The sequence below is a fragment of the Pelecanus crispus genome, chromosome 3, assembly GCF_030463565.1.
Source record: "Pelecanus crispus isolate bPelCri1 chromosome 3, bPelCri1.pri, whole genome shotgun sequence".
NCBI classification, from domain to species: Eukaryota; Metazoa; Chordata; class Aves; order Pelecaniformes; family Pelecanidae; genus Pelecanus; species Pelecanus crispus.
Window position 1 is genome coordinate 23,031,632 of NC_134645.1, and position 24,290 is coordinate 23,055,921.

Genomic DNA, 24,290 nt, shown 5'->3' on the forward strand with positions numbered 1-24,290 from the left:
AAGCCCTATTTCTAACACAGAACAAAAAAAGGGAATCTCACACTGAACTAGGTATTTGTTAAAACAGAAATAAAGATATTTGTTTTATATGAAAAATAAAATTTTAAATCACTGCATTTTTCCACATCCAAGAAACAAAGTAGACCTTCCGATTGCATAGTAAATGTTTAATTTTTAGATTCAATATTTTAACTTAAAGAAGTTAGTTAGAAGCACCTAACTACATGATGTCAAGAATAAAACATCCTATGTACCACTACTGTGCTGTGTTACTACAACCACAGTTACAGCCCGTTTCCTTACTGCCATTCTAGCTTACTACTGCAGACATCAGTTACATTTAGTAGTCAAATCAGTTACATTTAGTAGTCAAATACACAAAAACTTTGGGTTTAATCAGCTAACAAAGTGCCTGCCCTACCTACACAGCTCACTTTAGATTCAATATAATGCCGGCCCAAAGGTAAAGCTGAAACAAAAAAGCAACAGTCATATCAACTTTCAAACAAACAGGTAGAAGATAAAGCTTTCTACAGAACCATGTTAGACAATTCTCTGTACAAACTGTTACTCTAAATGTCTTTAAAGGATCTTTCTCTTCTACATAAATGGCTGATGCAAAAGCAGTTTGGGATGATGCAATCTGAGAGCATGGACTACCAAAACATAGTCAGACGACCTCCTCCATTGCACCCAGAAGCGGCAGACAGTGGAGAGCCACCCTTTGCCCTGTAATTGCCTGCACAGATTGACACTTTGAGCCTTGCTGGGACTTAAGCATTAAGCAGTCACAGAAAGTAGCTCTTCACCCTGTCTACAGTACAGACCTATTTTTTTAACATTCATTTATTTTGAATATCTGTGGCAAAATAAGAATACCCACCCTCCTAAAAACCAGCTTTCTCAAAATTACAGAGCAGCCAGAGGCTGCAATGGAAACACAGAACTACTGTTTATGTTTTACTTTTGTAATATATGCCTGCTTGCTTGCTCAAATCCACAGCATAGCTCCCTGCTTATCCTAGGGCTCACAGGAACTTAGTAGCCAACAAGGTACTGCCATAATGAAAGCATTAGACCATAGCTAATAGAACAGGAAAACAAAAACATGCTTTGCATGAAGCTCAAAATTATTCTTATACTCAGATTCAGCATTTCTTGAGGTGACTAGGTGGTCTCATATGTAAGAAATAACACCCATGATTTACCTCCCACACCCAGAAGCCCTCAGTGAGTCGCTGTGCAAGTCAAGGAGTGTCTTTGCCTCCCATTCATCATGAAGCTAAAAGGATCCTTAAATCTCACATCAGTGGTGTTTTCGTTTTTGTTTGTTTTTGTTTTTTTAAGGAGAAGGGGGGCAGATGTTACCAGGGGTAAGAATTAATGAGGTAATGGCATGGATGGGATGGATGCTGCATACAGAGTTATGCAGCAGCTCCATCGTGATCCTGGGGGAGCAGAGTGGCGCTGACCGGTATTTCTGGGTGCCCTGGTCCCCCCAAGAAGGTCTCTCCCACAATTGCTGCAGACTGGCACTGCTAAACTCCAGACAAATCTAGGGCCCGCAGTCACTGCGCTGTTGTTTGCTGAGTTCCCAGCCCATGCCCTGCCCTGTCCCCCAGCTCCCCTGGGGTGACAGGCTCCTGACATGTCAGAGCTCAGGCACCTGTTGGCCACACTTTTTCTGGGTTCCCCACCTGGAGACACCACCAGTTTTGAGTTTCTTTGGTTTTATCTCTGCAAAAAGTGAGCAGGGAAAATTAAGGACTAAAAGGCTTGTATAACATAAATTAATTAAATATATATATTTTTTTATATATGTAGAAAATGCTGTCCAGAAAGGTTCTGTGTGTTGATTTAATTTACTAGGTAGAAGGACAAACAGAGGCACATTGGTTTTGTTTTCATTATCTGTAAAAAATGATTTTGACTAGAAGCATAGCAGAAAGCTGTAGCACACAAAAATAAACATGGAAAAAGCATTCATAAATTTGATGGAAAGTGATTCACATTATCAATATAATTAATGCGTTAACTGTTCTACTACAGAAACGCTTAGAAAGTTAACATCTAAAGCTGATAAAATAATTTGTTTCAGGGGATGGCTCTTTACATTTTTTTCCCCAAGGTAATTATTTTTAGACATTATTGCCACTTCTACCTGCACAAGATTTTATTTACATACGATTTACAAAAGCTTTGATAAACAAGCCTGGACTTTCTGTATTAATTTTAGTTTGGACAAAAAAGAACATGGCAGTTTTTCCTGAGTTTTACCTGATCTTAGTATGCCCTGATGTGACCAAGACAGCATCCTCGATGGACCGCATGGCTGTCTCTTACAGGCCACGCTGCCAGCTGAACAGCCCATCCTATGGGTGAATAGATCACTTGGAGTGCAGCCCTGCATTCCAATGAAGACACCTCTGAAAATACATCTCTTTTCCCATCAGGGACACCACAAGCCATGCATTTATAATATCCTTTTTTGTCCAATTATGGTGAAACCTCAAATTGATAAAACATTTAAAGCATCTTTAAGTAGCAATGGTTAAGACCGGGAGTGCACTCACCACAAATATGCAAGTTTATAAAGGTACACAAAAACCCACCACCCGGTGCCACAACCAGAAAGAATTCCACCGTCTCTTCTCTCACTGCATCATCTCTCAGCAGGCATTCATACGCTCACCAAGGCTTAGTCTGGACACACTAAACAACTATGAAAAATTCACAACTTTTTTTTAAAAATCTGTACGTACTATGGTAAAGTAGGGTACTAGAAATTCTTTCTTGTTAAAGAACCTGGACTTCTTCCCCATTAATATTAATTTGAAACTCAGTTTCTGTATTTTCTGACATGTTTGCTTGCAATTTTACTGTTTTGTTCTATGAAAAAGAAAAAGACAGGACAGAAGGTCTGAAGAGTTTTGTCACTGCTGTCAACACATTTGAAATGCTTCTGTTGAATGCAAACCCTCATGCTGTCATTCAGACCACATTCCCTTTGCAAGACAATACCAGGCTGCTGTGCGACAACGTGACAGCGATCGCAATCATTTCTATATACTCAGCCTGTGAGGACTGAAAAATAGTAGCAGCCAAGTGCTATGAAACTGCAGTGTGCTACCTTATACCATATCTGCATTTTAACAAACAATACCACTAGAAATCTGCTTATCCTGATAAAACATACTCTTACACTTTTCACTGGTCTGTTTTAAAAAAACTTACTGAAAGTGACAAAAGAGGATGTAAAAAGTATGTATCATATGAACAAACTGACAGTCTCATGGTAGCTTTAAACTACCATACATCTGAAACATCAATCCCAAATGTACCTGCCACAGCCACCCAGTGAATTAAAAAAAAACAAAAAACCCACCCCAAAAAACCCCAGACAGTTATCTTACCAAAAGGCCCTGAAATTGCCCCCAGAGCAATTTCTTAGCAGTCATTAGGGAGACTGATTATAGCCTGGCTGATTTCCCTTGTCTGCTGTTGTCTTTATCAGCATGCGTTCCTCATTAAAAATAAAATAGGGGGGATATGAACGTAAAAATGCTGTATTTATTGAAGTACTCTAAAACTGAATTATTGCCCTCTTCATTAACTTAGATTCCTATAGTTTAGACAATGCTTAGCTTTTTCTTTCCACAGAAATAAAACCGGTTACTTCCAGAATTTTCTTCTGGATTTATTCTATATAATTCTACTAATATTTTTAAAAGTTGTCCTATGATCAAGCCTTTGGGTATATCTATAAAACCTCACAAAAAATCATAGTATGCTGGCAGAAACCAATAAAGCAAATAAATCAAGAAACCCTAAATTTAACTTCTGCCATATATGCAGACAGAGAAACTCAAATGCTCTCCTCAAATTCTTCTGGCAAAATAGCTAATGAAAAGGGAGAGAATGTAAATTTTTGGAATTTCAGTTAGATTTAAAAAAATGCTTTCACTTTGAAAACTCTCTTTTATTTCTTGTCTATGCTTCAGTCTGTAAGAGCTGCATCAGGGAAATGCCACCACCTGAAGAGAAGAGATGTTTGTGTAAAGATATGCTTACAGAAAAGAAAATACACTGCTGATTGTAGCTGATTTCTGTGCCATAAGTAGGGCTTTACCAATAAACCATGATGGCATTAATTCTTATTTGTTAAACGTAAAATGAAATTTGTGAGGAAGGAATTGCTGGAACTATAAAAGGTCACTGTAAATCAAAGTTTCTAAACATGAAATGAGGCAGAACTGTGAAAATCATGAAATTGGCATAATCTTACGTTCACCTCTCCCTTCACTGCAAATGAATTAAAAGCTATCCTCAAATATTGTTTTCATTGTCCTCTGATACCTCTAAACATCAGATTGCCACAGCAGAAGTCACACGTTCACATTCCACAAAAATCTCAAAGCCTCTGTATGACAGCTACCCTGCGATCTTGAAAATGCACACAGATGACATCACTAAGTCGCCAAAACACATGGTGTTCTTCTGAATGAGAAAAGCAAGTGTAGAAAGCCTACTCAGTATTTTGCTAAACAAATGTTTGTTTACTTCACCGCCTAAGCTGTGGAAGCACACACAACATTGTAGCATCACGTATTTGCATTTGAAGACTCCAATTTAACAAGACCCATGAACTCAGATGGCTGAGCACAGCAGTTGTGACCTGGACAGCTCAGTCGGCAATGACTGTTTATTTAGATTTATAACAACAAAACATGGACAGGCAACTGTCAAGGACACTAGGTAACATACCCACAAACAAAAATGAAGAAAAATACAGCAGGAGATTCTGCAATTTTATATACATATGTGCATGCATATATATATGTATGTCCAATATACATTTGGGCAAAATGGACAACATGTATATATATGGATGATATGTATATTGGGCATATATATACATGTATGTGTGTATATAAAATTTCAGAATTTGCTGCTGTATCTTTCAATATGTATATCAAACATATGTGTGTGTATATATAAGTATGCATGTGTGTATGTAACTACATAAACACATATACAGAGAACAGAGCTAAATCTTGTAATTAAGAAAAAGCAATCTAGCCTACTCAGCTTTTCTCCTTCAAAAATCCACATCTGTTGAAGTGCTGTTGTAGAGAACCTTGCTTTGCAATATGCCTTGAATATTCATAAAGTGGAAATAGTTATAGAGCAGGACGTGGTCCATATGGAAAATGGTTATGTCCTTAGTTTCTGATAAAACAAGAGCCATTCAAGGAACAACAGGAACTTACTAAGCACCCCATACTACCTGGAAGTCTTGCATCTCACCCCCTTACCTTTCATAATGCTTGTGCTATTTTGGGGCAAATATCCCTGAAGTCAAATTGTAAAGACTTGAGGACATTCAACTTATACTTCAGAAAATTACTAGATTACAATTATTGAAGCTCCTCTGAAATTTCACTTTCATTCTACAAGGGGAGAAAGCATATGTAATGATACAAGTTTTCTCCCCTCCCTTTCACGCACTAAGCTTTGTGTACATTTTCTGGGGCAGCAATTTGCTAAGAAACGCTGCCTCTTGGCAATTTCTTTAGCAATTAGACTGGCCAATAACAGTACAGTGTTTTAGGATGAATAGACAAGCTTGCCAGAAAGATCTATCAGCTGTTCAGCCCACACTGCTGTACAAATGAGGAAATGACTGGAATATTAATTGCCTTTAAACAGAAGTAATTACTCACTTTTGTAAGACTACTAGCAGGCAGAAATAGATAACTAGAATAGAATAGTATGAAAAATGTTTCATTTTTCTGGCTTTAACAGTGCATTTGAGGATTGAAAGGGCAAATCCACTTCTTGCATGTCTCTGTCTTTTCCCTGCTCTGACATTCAGCAATATCTTACAGTTTTTACTTTGCATGAGAATGTGGAACAGTGAATGTATTTGATGCTTAACTACTGAAATCCCAATTTCCAGTCTGCAATTTTTGTCCTCTGTTTGGGATTTGTTAGGCTCTGCTGGTTTTGAAGCAAATGACATGTTGAATTTTTTGCAGACAAAACATTTTTAAAAGATTCATGCACATACCAATTCATGTGCATCCTAAAAACATCTAAGGCACTATCTCTTTGAATTCATCTGCTTGAATGACAGTACATGGGTTTGAAGTTTCATAGGCAATAAATTTCAATGAAGTTTAGCTGCATAATTACATTGTGAAAAATCTCAATATTTTGATACTCAATAGATTTATTCACAAACCATATTCCAATATTTATAAGCATTCTAAAAGGAAGGGTTTGCACTACATTTTCCATTTGGCTGCTCACCTCAGATTTTCACTCTTTTAAATGGACATGCAGCAGATTTATTCTGAAGAAAAGTTAATGTATGCTGTTCAACTAGGCTATAGCCTCTTTCAAAAGAAGTAGAATCCAGTTCATGGCTTGAAAACACAGGCTATTTCCAGTACTATCGTTAGTTGCTCGGAATACCAGTCTTTGTCTATCATCTACCAAAAGCCATTTTTTTACTGCACAGCATCAGCAGAACTATAGAGGAAAGTGAAAAGTTTATGACATAGTATAATAGAGTTGATTCCTTACAGTTACCCGCTGTTATTTTAACCCTTTTTCATGTCAGCTGAGGATCTTCTTTCAGCAAAGAATCCATTTGGTGGAAAAGAGGAGATACACTCAGCCTATCAATTCTTTGATATCTTTGTTTCACAAGTGATACTAAGTGGAAACCTGCCCTTACCATATTTCTAAGAGGATTGCTCTCAAGAATAAAGTGTTTGTTGGCACAGCATCATTGTAATGCATCTCTGTCTCATTCACTATGATTTATGATTTTTCCTATTGCTCTTAATTGCAAAAGTCTTGAACACCACTGCCTCCCAAGATTCATTTTGAAAAGGTATGAGAAATCATCTGATACTACATTGTTCTTTATAAGTGTAATTCTATCCATCTATTTGGCTGCAGAATTAATCCACATGCTTGCTCTTTTACTTCATCAGTTGCACCAAACAGAAAATAAGTATATAGATTTATGGATATCCCCAAATTACAGATGTGTTAATATAGGTACAATTTTGCAGGTTTCTTAAGGTTACACAATGACATCTTTCCCTAAGATGGAAGTGATATGAATATGTGTTGGATGTGTTATCTAGTCCAAGCGTGCCACCACTCTCAGAAAACTACTGTATTGGCAGGAAAATCCCCATAAGAAAATGTGGGTTTAGGCTACCCAAACAAATAGGTCTGCTACAGGGAAGAGCTGTAGTTCTAAAAAATTAATAGTGAAACAACAAGAACAGATTGTTAAAGTCTCACCCTTTTGTTAGGCTAGAACATACCTGGCATGCTGATGGATGACTGTGATTGAGGTCCCACTGGGAAGATACTATGTCAACAGACTTTTCAGCCATATTAAGCAAATTCATCCAGCCTTGGAAAAGAGACAAATGGGATGGTGCACTGTCTGAATAGTTGATCCCTTCAGGAATATTTTCCACAAGAGCAACCCTGAGAATAGATAAGGAAAAAATAACCACTTAACAAAGGCACTTTTCTTTATTAAAAAAGTTCCAAATTGTAAAGAATGTCAGGTTTTGGGCCTGTGGTTCAACATCTGCTCCCAGAGGCTCTCAGCAGTGTGCCACCCTGCAACTCACTCTGAAGTTGCTGACTGTCATGGTTCGCACTTCCTAAACCAATAAAATGCGGAAATGACCTACTGTTAATGCAGCAAAGCCAATTAAGCCTTTGAAGCTCTGCAAAATTAGCTTAAACATGGAAAAGCTTACTTCTTATAACACAGTAAGTGGGAATCAGTCCTTAAGGTGAGGATGGGAAGAATGAAACAATCTCTTCTTGCTTTGCCACTCTCATCTTTGCATTTAATTTCTTCTTCTCTCTAAGCAATACTCCCTGGCATTGTCTTAGGTCTGCTTTTACAGCTGACATTTTATTACACTGCAGTCCCTATAGATGAATTCTCTCTTTCCAAACTGCTCTAAGCTATCTAATTTTTCTGCTTTTGTTTACCTGTCTAAGGCTCTAACTGGGATCCAGTGGTTAAGAAAAGAAGAATTATGCCCTTTTAATTTCCTGTTCTTTTTGGAAGGCTCCTTGATCTTATTGTCTACATTATTCAGAATGGTTGCAAATTACATTACATACCTTCACATGGATCCAAGAAGCTAAACAAACATCATAGTAAACTGACAGTTCAAAATATGCTCCTCTGCTTCAGGGAAATGATGCGTTTCATTCAGCATACTGCCTCACTGCTAGATTTCCTTAAATTGCAGCAGGTAAAGCTCCTCTCTACACTCGCTACAGGAATCTTAGAAATAAATGCAAGTCAAACAAGTTTCCCAGTCCTGTCTTTAGGTAAACAGATAAAATTTTCAACTTATCCAGGTGGCACTTTTATAAGTGCTCTCAACATCTGCCGCTTTTACTGTGAATCATACAAACCAGATTTATGAAAGCCGGAGTAGGGACTTGGAGAATACTCCCTTTCATTGTATCCAAGTACATCAAGTATTTCCAGAGTGTTTCTTTACTTATTCATAGCATTAATTATCAACTCCAGCAATATGAATACAATTTGTAAACTTTTTGTAAGTAAACCATTAATACAAACCTCTAGAGTAAACAAGAATTGTATGCTTCTTGACTGTTAGAAAAACAGATTAGTTCAGTATCTTCTATTAATTCAGTTCATCCTACAGGGTCACATGGAGACTTTTACAGCTATTTCAGAATATCAAGTATATTTGTGAAGTTAACCCATTAAAAGACTGATGATTAGTACTGTTTAACAGTGTAAAGAAAACCAAGAAGAATTGTGATAAAGTAAACCTGTGGTAATTATCACATTCTTAGCCTCCTGGCCGGCCAAAAATTCCCCCCAAAACCAGAACAGGCACAACTCTTCCTTTCATTAAACATTCAAATATGTTCTCTTATCCCCTAAAATCTGTCAAACAACATACATATCACTAAGCTGCAATTACTGATGACGTTCTCCACAACAAATTTTGAACACACTATTCTACCGATTAACATTAAACTTAACTGCATTACAGTAAGAGTTGTAACATCAGTAAATTGACCATAAAAGGTTAAAAACACAACTTGATTTTTTAATGTCTTCAAAGTATACTTTATTCTAAAACATTCTACCTACCTTGTTTACAAACTTTTCAAAATAACTAGCGCCCCCAAAATTTAGCACCCCTATTAGTCTATTAGCAATGCCATACTTTTAAAAAGAAACTATTTTACTCTAACACTCAGGGGTTTAGACTTATTTCTGCTGCATCTAATCCTGTTACAGAACTTAATAAAACTTTTGTTAGATCCCTTGAAAGCCTGGTTAATTCTTTTTCAATAGTTAACATTACTAATCGTATTGGGGCTCTTAGCAATGTCCATGTTCCCAGAGCTTTTTTTAGAGAGCTGTAGGATGGCCACCTTCAAAGAGTAAGAAATGGAAGCACAGGAGAAAGTGATCTCTACAAGGGCATAAACACCCCTCCCCCCCCCCCCCCAACAATCCAGTGGCAAAGATGAGAAATGAATCTATGTCTTTCCAGCCTCTTCCATCCCCTACCCAATCACACGTAGATACAGGAGACGGTTATTTTGAATATTTTGAGTATTCCCCAAAGACATTCTTCATATCAAACAATTATTAAAAAAAAAAATCTGTCAAATGTGGTTCTGATTTAGCTAGAATTTGGAAGTGCATATGACTCCCTTAACACAAGATGTGATCAAAATTTCTCAACATTAGAAACATTGCCTGACATACACAGTGTTTTCCGGTTGAACCTATGCAAATGAATATACAGGAGCCCACAAAATAACTGATAGGATTGAATCTGTCATGGTCACTTCCAGTGACTTGTAGTAGTGTTTCCCATGGGCTATACTGAACCGCTGTCTCACTGGAAAGCATTAGCTTAACTTCCATTCTTCCTAACTCTGTCTTTGGCAAGTTGAAAGCTGTAAAAAAGGTAACACTGTCACAGAGTCACAGAAGGGCCAAGATGATCTGGAGATCATGTAGCTCAACCCCACTTGTCAAAACAGGGTCAATAATGGCAGGTTGCTTGTTATTGACCTTGTCCAGTCAGATTTTGGATAGCTCCAATATCTCCAAGTCCAAGAAGCTTAGCATGTTGTATTTGAGATTAGGGCTCTGATCCAGCCAAACACATACATGCTTATTTTTGATGCATTGACTTCTCATTATTTAAGTCCAAAGTAGGGGAAAATGCTGTAACTATATATTATAAACCCAGATTCCAGAAGTCACTGGAAGCTATACCTTAAAGTCTAATGCAGGAAGAGCTGCAGACATGGGTCATTGCTCTATAGATACATTTTTGGGTACGGATACCGCCAAGATATGCAAAAACTTGGGCTCTTACTCCTATTCCACAGGTTTAAAACATTTATTTATTCAAAGAAAGTAGCAAGGCAAATTTGCTGGGCAAAATGAAATGCACCTCCCTCTTAAAAGGGCCCTTGTCAGGGACAAAGTGCCTCTTGGTAAGGAAGTTTGTCCTGACTATTGGGCTCAACTTGATCTTCACTAGGAGAGCAGCTCCCAGCTTTTCAGTCTGCATACCATTCAGCAGGCTACAGCACTAGCACTAAACAAGGTATGTGACTACGCAGCTCCTGCCATTTTATAATTTGGGTTTGATTATGTAATAGAAGCCAAATGCATTCCAGTTAGTGAAACCGTTATTCAGAACAGATATTATCTGTTAATATATTTCCTAGTCTTTTGTTTAACCAAATAGTAAGTACTTCGTGTTCTTTAGCAAAGATGTTTCACCTAGCTAGGGCACTAGTTAAAATGTGGTTTTCAGAGTTTAGACTTCCCTTTAAATATTGAACTGGTTCTGCCAACCCCCCCATATATTCCCCTACCCACTCATAAAACTCAACACCAAGCTCAGAAGTTAAAAAAAAGTCAACCACCAAGTTTCTAAACTAAGTGATTTTGCCTTCATAATCTTCCCTTTTCCTTTGGCACAATAGCAAAGTTCCAGTGCTTAGACCAGAAGAGTTTTGTTAAAACTTCTGCGCAAAGGTTTGAGTTTGCAAGCCCCAATTCCATCAAGAAAAGCTAAATTTAGCTCTCATTTTTGTTCCAATATGACCCACAAAGAGGTTTTAAAAATATGGTATAACAAAAACTTCCAGGAGAGAAGGTCATTCACACACCTTCAGGAAGATCAGACGTGGTGACATAATATGCCATTTTTGCAGAATAAATTAACAGAGCTAAACAGAACAAATGTAACATGGTGATTAAAACACTTTTCCTGTGCCCAAAATCATTAGCAGATAACCTTACACCTGTTGGATGAGATGTCCTTCCCTGATTTCTTGGTGCTTTAAGTATTTAATCTGATTAATGCCAACATAGGCTAGCCTCTTCAGTTATATAGCTGAATATTCTCAAACCTACCTCACACAGACTGAGAAACATGAAAGTAATGTTACATGATTTCTGTGAAGTTATAGAGAGAGACAAGGGTCAGAGCAGAGATTCAAGCTCCTCCAAGCTAACAGAAATGTGGTAAGCAGTGTAATGGTATTTAATGCCCACCAAAGAATAGACCTTGACCTCAATAATAAGACTCTTCTGAGCTCAGCTACATGACTTGCATTTAGTAATTTCAAGCGAATTCTGTCCCAGGCTAAGGATTCTTCTTCATCTTTGACAGTTCTTTGGTCAGAAAGCGAGAAGGTTTGTTTCTGATCTCACAGCAATTTTTTCCTCTAAAGGAAAGAGAAATACTCTTGATTTAGCATCTCAGTTAATTAGAATAGAAAGAGGGCTAGGGCAGTAAAAATAGGCAGAGTCTATATGTCTGTCCCTTGAATAAACTTGGGGTTATTGGCAAAAATTTATAGCTTGCTCTGTTGAAAAGCTTAGCTGTAATGATTACACAAGTAGAAAAAGAAAGTTTTTTTGATAGTTCAAAACTAAAGAAAATTCAGGTCATACGCACTGGAATGTCTGCAACATCTGAGTTTACTCACCATTAAAGGGAAGAACCATGATAAGAAAACACTGCAATGATTTGCGTGAGACAATAAAGAAATGAAAGATGAGCAAAGGCTGTCTTTGTCATAAGGCTGATGTACTGCAGACAAGGGAGGGGAACAAGGGGGGAATATAAGAGGGGGGGAGGTAAGGGTAGGCAGGAAAGATGCATGAGTCCTGCGCCAGGGTCCTAGTTAAAGATACCCTCTTGTGACCACTCTCTTAATCCAGAAGCCCTGGCACCACCAACCCCTGCCCCAAAGGACCACGGCTTTTCACAGAGTTCCAGCTCCTCCTTTGTTATAAACCCAGAGTCTTGATATCCATTCAAAACCTACCATCTTTCTCAGACCAGTGCTTTCAATTGAGGCTTTCACCATATGACCTTCAAGACCTCCACTTTCTTCTACATCATATCACTCCTACCACTCTTCTCCCTCAGATCTACTGCTGTCATGCTGGCCAAGACCATCTTCTCTTTAGCACCTCAGCAGAACCACAGCTCTAGCTCTTGTTTCTGAAAGGGATTAAGAAATATCCTTCTAGACAGTATAATTACTATTTCAAACACATGCAGAACAAAACTATCTTTTCCAGGTTCAGAGAAGAAGTGTCCTAAAAAAAAGAGAAAGTATGACACAACTTATCGATATATTTGGATATTCCCCTTACAATCAGTGGTAAGGATTTGGAAGATCAAGCATGACAATTCTACTTGAGATCATACTCCAGAGCAAAAAGGTATACAGTGTATTTGGATAATTACATGATATATCCAGTAAAGAAAAATTAAACTGTGCATTATATGTAATATTTACTCTGTAATTAATTACATTTAATTCTTCCAGTATGAGAAATTATAAAATCTGCTAGCTATCACATACTTACACTGTTGATTTCAATTTTAAATAAAATATGTTTGAATCATTAAAGTAAATTCATGACAGAACACAACAGTTAAAATTGAAATGGAGAGCAGGTAAAATTGAATTTTAAATAGACTTTGAACCCAGACCAAGTATGCAAAAGCACCTAGATCATTAGCATCTAACTGAGAATATCACAAGCTCTATAACAGTCCTCTAACACTGACAATCTCAACTGGTGAGGTACATGTATGTGCATTTGTACACGTGCATGCGCCTGAGTAGATGCACACTTCAACAGCTCTTTGATGACATTTACTTGTCTGCTTTTTGAATTTTAGTCATGAAGACTTTGATCTCCGGAGACAAAATCTTGGGATGCTGAATGCTTGGCTTAAGACTTTTGAATTAGTTCTGCAGGGAATGCAGATAAGTTCAGATTTATGGTATTAAATACATCTTTCTGCAGACATGCAGCATTGGGCTCCGGGTACAGAGCTTTATCTGAATATTTCTGAGTATGTGATAGAGCAGACTAGTGCAATGTCTAAACTGAAAAGCTGCTCTCAGTGCCTCCCTGACAAATACATATTTTCAACGTGATTCCATGCACTCAATGCTAAAAATGCAATGAGCGTATTAACACTTACTATTTTAAGAAATCAAACTGTGCTGGAATTTGAGACACATATAGCACCAATCTGTGTTTTGAAGGAAGATTCTTCATCTCTTGATTGTCTTTACATTCAGAATCTGGCAACCAGTCATGAGATATGAGGGTAAAAATGTAAAAACCTATTGTACAGGAAGTCTAACTAGATGGTCTAAAGCAGATTTCCTAACTTCCCTGTCCCTGGACATGTGAATTGCAACCTAGTGGGATAAAAGGGGAGTGGTTTAACAGGGCTGATGGTGTGCATGTAGATTGGACTACCAGACTGTTGTGTTGGAGCGTATAATGAAATAGAGCTATGGCTACAGGGTGCAGCAAAGCAGCGTTCCTTCTAGCCGTGTTGCCTCAAGCCAAGGAGGCACATACTGGCCCTGGGCTTCTGCTTGTCATCACAGCAGTCAGTCAGTGACTTCTCAGTCACACTGCTCACCTGGGCCAGTGTGGATGCCACCAGGGCTCTCTGACACAAGAAAGGACCACAGCATTTTATATTACAAATGTAAGACATGCAGATAATTTGCTACGTAACATGCAGCTAGAGCTGGTTAAGCTGTCCTGTACCTACTGCAAACAGTTTGACAGATCTCCTAACCAGCAGCCTAAATTCCATGAATACCATCTGTGACTGGACTCAGAAGACACATGCCTCTTCAGTCGAGTGAGTGGCCTGATCCTATTTAACATGCACCTGCTGGAGGTGGCTGTGGCACAAGAGTGGGAATAAACAGCCCTGCCAACTTCAAGTGTTCACTGAACTCCAGCCTCAAGCACTTCGGCCAATGCCTAAAATTAGAAGTTGCCTTTCACCTTTCCCCTTCTACAGCTGCTCCTTCTTTGCACTTAGTCTCCTTTCAGTTTTTCTTATTGGTCCACAGAAGCAATTGAAATACACTAACTATATACCAACACATATTTTAACTCCTCATCACTTAGGCCTTTTTATATTTTCCGTAATCAACTTGGAGATCACTTTGTTATTGCTATTCCCACATAATTGTTGTTCCCACTCATCACGATGTCTACAAGCCAAATATAGCATGCAGACACGCACAATACATCCATCAAGCTTGGCAGATTTTACATGCCAGATTCTCAGTTGGTACAATACAAAAAAAAAAAGAATTTCAGTCAGCAGTTATGTCAGTGGAACAATATTGTCTTTTACTAGTTGAAGATTAGACTTAATCCTCTGTGCCTATAGAGTAAATAACTAGAAGCACTCCAGGAATACCTCATCCCTTTGGACTGCCCCATGGATTGTAATGTAAGAAACAGATGAGTCCCTTCCTCTCATATCTTCATCTTCAGAAAGAACTTACCAACAATAAAATCCTACTGTTTCAACTTCCCTCAGGTGACGAGCAACACAATATTTATGTTGTAAGATACCATAGACACCTAAGTTTCAAAAGAAGGACTATACAAAAACACAAGTCACCTAAGGCTTAAACCTGTAATTGATTTCCAACTAAATGTATTACAGGTGATAAAATGAAATTTACACAGTTGTATTTCAGATGCAGCTTTCAGTTCTCAAAGGCAAAACTGCATCCAAAAGAGGGAAAGAATTGACCAGATGTTTTACAATGTCACTTCAACCTACTGGGGACAATATTTCCCCTGTGCCAAAGAAAGTCTGAACCTTAGTCAGAAATGCAATCTAGCCTGCCACGACCATTTTAATACTGGAACTAAGATAGCAGTCATATAAAGTATCAAATGAAAAAGGAGCACTGGCATGGGGAGGAAAGAAAAACACATGAAAGAATAAATAGCAAACACAAAAGATCTTCATTTGTTTGTACTGACATGACTGATATTTGCCTCAGTTCAAAAAGACATATAAATAAAGTGCAAATTAGCACTGAGCGTTTAAGTAGCCTTATTGATTTTTTTAGGACTTCTCATACGCTTGATGCAGGCTTAGGCATTTTCTTGAATTATGCAGGTCAGTCCAGCTCAATACTGATCTCTTCCCTCCACTATTACATATCCAGGCGCATACCAAAGTAATCCTTATCAAATGCCCCTTGCTCCATAAATAGGATGCTGAAATGAAGGTTGTTGATTCCACTGTATAAAACCATTTAGCATCATTAAGACTCAATAACAAATCCCTCATAAAAGAAGAAACAAAAATTTAGAATGCAATTGAATGGGACATACAAAATATGTGTCAAGACCCCTCTGGAATAAAAATAACATGTGGTTTTGCTTCAGGTGTTTTGCTTTAGGTTTCTAGCTCTGTTATGTTAAGCCTGAACCATGACATTGGCACACCTGTTGAAAAATACCAATATAACTTAGATATTTTAAAATTATTTCAAAAGAGAATTAATATAACTGATTATTAAAGTCCAGTCATAAGTAAGCAAAATAAAGCTGAGAACTAGCAATCACTAACAGGTATCATCAGCTGAGACTCTGAAATCTCTCTCTACCACGCAGAATTAACATCATAAGAATGCAATGGACCAAAGAAATCTTTAATTTACTGAATTGACTTTAATTGACCATTAATTTACTGAACAGATAGGATGTGGAGTTTGGTCCTCTAGACTTCAATCTGACATTTCTCAGCAACTCAGCAAAGAAGGTATTTCACAGGTATTTCACAGGTCCTGAACATACAAACCTAATTCTTCCAGAATTGAATGTAAACACTGAGTGTAAACAAAATGAAAACATTTTGCTTTAACTTTCTGCTTCACAATCCTACAATAAAGCCCAGTGTAGTCACAATTCCTAATTTCTCAGAACAATTTCTCCTCTTTTATACCTTCTGCAACCATTTATATACATACAGACCAAACAGATAAAAAAACAGTATGTCAGAACAGATACATGTTTTATGGAGTAATTATAGGAATAATTATAAATATCCCATGGTTTCTGACTGGGACAAAAAGTTTATCAACACCAGCTAAGGAAAAATACAGTATAAAGCTGAGCAGCCAAGCCATCAGACCAGAAATGAATATACTTACATTTAATAAAGGCAAGTGTAAAAACATAATAAAATTAAAATCTATATGATAGACATCTTGTGCTACTCCTAATTTCAATTTTGATATAAATTTGGCCCATGAAGAGAAAAGAACCCAGCTTAATACCAGAAATTAACAGTAGGTTAACCACAGACTTAATTAAGGCTAATTTGACCAGAAAACCAATACACTATCCCAATGAAAATCCTATGCTTTATGGTCCCAGCTTTCCCATCTTCATCCATGACAATTAGCGCCTTATTCCACGAGGAAGGAATTATTTGCTAGAGGGAAGGGCTGCAATGGTGACACATACATCTGAATTTCCAAGAGACAGAACAAAGTTTCATTTTAGGAAACATTCAAGTGTGTTATTTACTCATTTCACTTCAGGTGAAATCTTGAAAGAACTGATAGGCACCGAATCGTCAATATCTAAATCCAGCCTGTGTCAGCAGCTCTTGAAGTTCCCCTATGTTGTCTAAATAGTAATCAGAACTGAAACATACCACAACTTTCATACTAACCTAAAAGTTCAGCACTCAGATAAATACATTTACTATTCAATGTAATGCAAAAATGTGCTGGATTGTTTGACAAGGCCACTAGAGCTGTCAAAAAGGCATTATTTGAACCAAATCGACACAGCAGTCACCTGACTTTCCCCACATTCTGATGGGAGCTGACATTTCAAAATTCATAATCAATAGAAAAAGCACCATATTCAACATTTCTAGATTCTGGCAATTCTTTGCTTGCTGTCAGAACTTTGATTTGCACCCTTTTTTGATAGGATAATGCCTATATTTTTATCAGAAACAAATTCCTTAAGGTTCAAGTAAATCTTGTTTTACTGAACAATAACTTGATTGAAATACTCAAAAACTGTTCACAAATGAAACACTGAGGCAACTTTACGTCAAAGAAAGCAACAGTATCTCTAGACACTAATCATCATTCATTTCAAAATACACTGTAGCTGAATTTCACATACAAGAAGGCACAAGAATACAGAGGTCAAATCTTGCAGCATTCTGCTCATGGCTCTCTTTATGCACAATAGATATAAGCCTTGGGGATAGGTGTGAAATCTATTTAATGGACACAGATTAAGAATGGAAATTGCCACCTGTTCCTCATATATATTTGGGCTTTCTTTAAGTCACTTCCATTAGCCTATTGTTAGGGTATGACGAGCCATGACAAGAAGTTCTAAAATTTGGCTGTGATATGCCTCTGTCCTAATCATGTCTAAACCATGCTACAAAACTTTTCAGCCCCTTATCACGTACCAGAATAACTTCCTTCTAGATTGTGATTTCACAAGAGTTTAAGGATGACAGAGGGAAAACAGCTTGCATTTTGATCTTATTAAAAAAAAAATACACCGATGAAGAAGGATGCCATATCAACATTTGCATAGGGTTGAAATTTATTTGGGGTCACAACAGCACTCCGAGAGCTCACTTCTGCTCTGCCAAACTTCCAGTAACATAACAATTTTCTCCCATAAAAGCTTCTCTATGACTACCACAACTTCATTCTTTCTTTCCCTTTCTCACTGTTTCCCTCCCTCATTTTTTTCCAGATGCTCATTCATTCCAGCTCATTGTGGAGCACTTTGTGACAGGGAACAAAGAGAATTTCTCACACAGCTACCCTTCATTTTGATGATGGTTTATACTATGAAAATTAAAGTTTGCTGGTAAGTGCTCAAAATGCAGCATTTTGAATGAACTGTTCATTCTTGGGAGATTTTCTTTCTCCTTGCTCTTGAGAAAAGAAATGCTAGGAAGAAGTCAGAGAGTGGAGTCAGCCCAGTCCTTTTGTGGGGAACATTAGGTTTTCTAAAGACAATAGGCTGACTCCTGTATTTTTTCCTGTGCATTCTCTGCATTAGAACAACTTGCTCCAACCATGTGCCATCTTTTTTTTTTTTTTTTTTTTTCCTTTTCCCCACCATCTTTTGCTCTACTCATTCTCTAATTTGAACTCTTCCATTCCCCTGGCTCCTCCTCCCTTTGCCTCCCTCTTCTGTGTATTACATCTTAGATCACCTCTTTTGCTTTTGTATTGCTCCTTCTAGTGAGTCTTCTACTCATTAAATCTCTTCCCAATTAGTTCATTAGCAGAAAACATAGTATTTTTATTAAACCTGCAAGACACAGTTCTGTGCATTCTATCCTGTTCCTCCACCATATCTGATTTGTCTAGGTAGACTGAAAGCTCTTCATTAGTGGGACTTCTTGTTACTCTAACAGTAGTGACAAACACAGTGGAATCCATCTCTGGTAAGTTCCTAGGAATTATTGCATCAGAAACTAGCAGCATGGGCCTCTGAAAATCTCTACTGACATCATACAGTATTAAGACAGACTTTAAGGTACTGCTGCCTAAATTGTCGTCATTCAAACTCCTTACATCAGAGGCATGAGGCAAGTCTAGTTTGGTTTACTGTTTTGGGTGGATTTTTTTGTTTTGGTGGGGTTTTTTTTGTGGCTTTTTTTTTTTTTTTAAGGGGATTTATAGATATCTTGGCAGCTTCCCAATAACAAGAAGCACAGCAGTAACAAGTAAGACTTCTAATTACTATTTCTAATGATAATTCTTTGAAAGTCTGCTGCAGCTTACCATTAGTTGCAGTAAATAGAAAAACAGATATATTGATTTTAAAATGTGATTACCCTACCTACAAGCAGCTTACATAGTAACACAGTAAGCCATGGACAGTGTGTAGGAACTTAAGTAGAAGTTCCAAACTCAAATGGGAAAGGCTTCCTGGGTGATCAAGTCCCTGTCCTTGCTACTTCAGGCAATGTTTCATATGCTTTTATTCTTAAATTATCCAGATGAGGAAAAGATATTAGAACAAGGAAGGGGTTTTTTATCACCACTTGTCATACTGAAATATTTTTTATCTTGCTGCTTTCCTAGGCAGAAACCTGCTTCACTTGATAGCCTTTTACGTGCTCTAACCTTTATCCTCAGTAACACAGATCCCACCCTGGAACTTCTCTCTCCTGTAATATTTTCATGGACTACAATCATTTCCCTTCTTAGCTTTCACCCTGCACCGCCAAGTGCCTTTAGTGTCTTTTTTATGAAATAGATTCTTCATTTGTAGAACCTCCTCCTACTCAGCATGAGTTCAACCTTCTTGATTATTGATGGTCAGTTACACATGGTATTCCAGATTAAAACTTACCAATGCCTTTCAAAATGGCATTAATACTTCCTTCACACTTCTGGTTATATCTTGCCTGATGTAAGCAGCATTCAATCTATCTCTAAGCAATTCTTTCTTCTTTTATTACAGTTTCTCTAAGGAATTGCTTCCCTTAAACAGTATAAAGACAGAAAATCTAGTTAAATTACAGTTGGCCTACTGCCTAGGAGTGACTAAAATCAAACTGTTAACCAAAATAGTATGTATGTCCCATGAGAAACCAAAAGATATATTTAAGATCCATTATAAACTCACAAATTTGAAAAAGGGGTTTCCCATTTTTAGTCTGAGGAAAGGGCATTTTTGGATCACTTATATTTATTTTCTGCCTTCAGAACATGTATTTTCTTGTTCAAATTTAATTCTAATGATGTCTGTGGGGAAATGTATCTTGAGGAGGCTCTACAGTCAGCTGTTACTTTATTCACATATTTAAGTCAGAACACTGACTAAACCAGACCTCTGTCATTCCCTGCTTCTGCATGACTGCTGTAATTTGTGAAGTTCAAAGAGTAAAACAAAGTAAAAAGATACCAAGACTAAAGAAACAGACCAGCTAAAAACCAGATAACTGCTGGACTGTATAACAGACAAGAAAAATCTTTTTACTACCCTTTTCTGAAACTATAAGCAACACGTTCCAACAAAACAGCCGACAGTTGAGGTAGCTTTATTTCTCTCAAAGCTGCTTCTGAGGATGTTTTATTATTTTCAACTAATCCAAGAACAGACTAACCACAGAACCTGAGGAGTGATAGACTCCATGAAATATGAAACATGAGAAATGTTGTGAAGCAGAGAGGACAATAAGAAGGTGAAAATACAGAACGTCTACAAAGAGCAATTTAGAGGCATTAACCCAGTCCCTAATAAGAAATTGTATCATGATTGGGATCTGCACCAAAATTTCAAATGAAGAGCAACCTGAGAAATTTGATAAAGCTTTTCATTTAGTCGTAGTCTACTAAAAGTCAAACAGCCTATGTTAATAATAAACTAAAATGCCCTGCCCTAGCACCCAGACTCCTCCAGTTCTTCATCTGTAGCACTCATTCTTGCTTTTCATCTGCAAATGAATTATTTTTTTGCTTTGCAGTATTAAGTAACTTTTCTGTATCTCCAGACTATAACATCACCTCTTGTCTTCCATATTACCCAATTCTTTTGCAGAATTACCAGGTTCTTCCTAACATTGACAATATTTCTCAAACTAGTTTTTGAACACAAAATACACTAGTTAAAATATTAAATAGTATTGATCTTGAGGATCACTGATTCTTGAAAAACACTGCCGTATCCTCCCTGTTCATGATTTTACAGTACCTGCTGTTGCCTTCCCTTGTGGCAATTTCTCATCCACCAAATGGTTTGCTCAGATCGACACAGAGTAGATCCATTGCCTTACCTTGTTAAAGTAGTTATTTACCTTACCACTGGAAATATATTAGTATGATGCAACCTATCACCTTATCACTGGAAATAGATTAGTCTGATACAACACATCTTTGACAAAATCAAGGGAAATTTTTATCTCTGTGCTAAAACATAACATAACACTGAAGTAAAATTTACAGACTGGGATAATTTTTTTTTTTTTTTTAAAGCAGATAATCTGTTAACTTACAAATGCTACCTGGGAAAGCATAAAACTTCAAGTAACCTATCCCAAAGAGACCAGGCTTTCATCACAACAGATGAAAAGAATTTTACTTGACTTAATCATACATTATAAGGAGTAAATGAAAAAAAAAAAAAAAAGCAATACAGATGGGATGTGGAAAACTCACTTGCTACAGTGAATGAGATAATGGAAGTGATTAATTAAATTATTATAGGATGAAAACAACTGTAAGACAAGAAGGATAGATATATAAAACCAAAAGTAAATCTTATTTCAAAGAAACTTCAATAGAAACACTAATTAGTAAAGCAAAAATACTCCCTAATGTACTCCAGTTCAGCAGCTGTGCTTATAAAAGGGTTTGCGTATTTGTGGCTAGAAATCTCTGCTTCAAAATAGGTTCAAGGACAGAGAAACACAAAATGTTCTACTATCTTAATTTATACACAGTGATTACATACAAAGCCATCTTAACTTGATGCAAAAAAAGGGGGAAAAAAAAACCCCCAAACAGATTATTGGTTACTAATTACTCAGGCTATTCCTTTTCCCTATGAAAAAAACCTCAGAATTATTTCATTTTCCCATCTCCAGTATTTTCTGGACCTATACATTCTCAGTTAACATAACTAAAGCTAAGTTCATTGGAGCTGCCTGCAGTACCATAGAGGCTAAACTACCACTCATTCTGTTCTTATTCTGTTTATAATACTTCTCATAAACTATGTCCTATAGCATCTTATGGTAAATAATCTGATGAAAACTCTGATGAAAGCCAGGAATTTCTTTGCTCCATGCCAATCTTCTCAGGAGTTCCACCCACTCTAGCATAATTCCTCTGGTGGCTATTTTAGATATATAATGAAAGGTTATTACTGCTAACTTTCTTACAAGTTTCAAGACTAAATTCTTTAGGGTATAGATTGTGTCATCTCATTTTTTTGTGCAACCTCGAACATATCCTGGACAATAATATATTACAGACCATATCAGGACTATGTAAAGATAGATAGATACAAGGACAAATAAAACCAACAGGCTACAACTGGATTAATATATTGCTCGTAACCCTTACTAGTGCAAAACACCTGGGCCCTCAACAAGTAAAGTACAACACAGAGTAGATTTCTCCCACCTTATCACACAATCTTTCAAAATCCCTCCTCCGGTCTACCATTACAGAAGGAGGAAGATGTTTTGAAAAGAGGATATTGATCTGACGCTTTCACATCTCCTCTGTTCCCAACACCAGAGAAATCTCAGGGATGAGGAGTGCAGGAGTTTGTTTCTGTGAAGTGGTACTTTAGTTATAACTGATTATAAATGTTTAAAAAAAAAAATCTCTCCTGAAAGAAAATTTCTATGACATATTTCTCTTTAATCAAGCTATGCATATCAATAGAGATGCTATGGCAGGACAAAAGTATGTCTCCGTCCCTTGGACCCAGTGATTCACAATAAATAACACAAGTAATTGATGAGCTGCACAGCATCTTCAAAACAAAGCCCCCATTACTGATGCTCCAAAGACAGAAATGGGGACAAAGCTACAAAGAACAAGAGACTCTAAAAAGGTTTATATTAATGGTGATAGGAGAGGGAAAGTCATTAACAAAATATTAGCTTTGTCTCTCCTATTTGTCCACTGGCAAGCAAAGTCTTCTCACAAAATTGATGGGTTTCTTTTTGCCCTCCCAGGTGCAAGCCAACTCTTTATGGAAACTGTACACTCCCATGGATCCCCATGTGTCCCTCACCTGAGGAGGCGGGTGGTGGATTGTGGTGAAGCAAAACAAATTAAAAACTGGCCTCCCTAAAGTCTATAACAAAACTCCTAACAGTTCAGTTGGAACAGAACTTAGCTCTAATTTAATCATTTTAAATAACCTCCAAAAAAGCCTATACATGAGGGATTTTACAGTAGTTCATTTCTCAAACCCATTAACTGTCTGTTTGATCTCATTAATACTCAACTTTAGTTAATTCTGTCCCAGCAATTTTCTGTGCCTCATGAGTTTATGCATATAAAAAAAGATTAAGTAATTAGTATGTAGAAGAATCACAAATGTTTTAATTTGCAAGGAATGAAAATTCCAAGTGAACATTTTTAACAGTCAAGTTTAAATATTTACTGATGATCAAAAGTATTGTAGAAAAAAAGCCATTCAAGACTGTTTAATATCTGCTGTCAGGGCCAGGATACACTGGGAGCACCCTCATCAGTGGGCACACACAAAAAAATTAAAAAAAAAAAAAAAATTGCACGCTCTCACTTTACACAGTTGCTCATTCTATGGGCCCTACGAACTTTGCATTATTACCTACCCACAGTTTTCACAGATGGCACAAAACGCACCACAAAGCGCATACCTGGCCACGTGCCTGATACGGTGATTAAGATACTCTTCTGAAAGGGGATATGCAAAGAAAAGCTTACAGCTAAGCTCTTCTGCTTTCCATCTACTGCTTGCTATGTAAAGGCAGGCACCAACCTCCTCGCCTGGCATGGTTATGAGCTCAGTGGTGTGAGCTCTGCTTGGTTCTATCTGAGCATCTCTCCCAGATCTGTAATTACCCAGAGGAACATTTTGATTGTGAATCCCAAGTTTGCTCAAGGGTGAGATGGGGAAACTATGTTAAAAAGGTAGCAGTGTTATGCAGAGCAGGAGAAACCTTGCCTGGTTGGGGTGGATTTTTTTATTGGGGTAATTTTTTAATTTTAATTTTTAATAGGTTTTTTTTAAAAAAATCATTTTTATGGATTATTTTCTGCACTTCAGCTCCCAATTTCTGCCTAATTTGCATTTCAGTACACAAGGTGTAGTTTGGGATATCTACATGATTTTT

The 24,290-nt window shown here is 37.2% G+C and overlaps 1 protein-coding gene across 1 annotated transcript in view; it reads right to left on the minus strand.

Annotated features, from left to right (window-relative positions):
* PLD5 (phospholipase D family member 5) overlaps nt 1-24,290 on the minus strand; it is a 190,140-nt gene that overhangs the window by 63,219 nt on the left and 102,631 nt on the right. Inside the window, exon 3 of the mRNA XM_075708055.1 lies at nt 7,347-7,515. Coding sequence (XP_075564170.1) covers nt 7,347-7,515 — 169 coding nt within the window. The remainder of the gene's footprint in view (nt 1-7,346; nt 7,516-24,290) is intronic.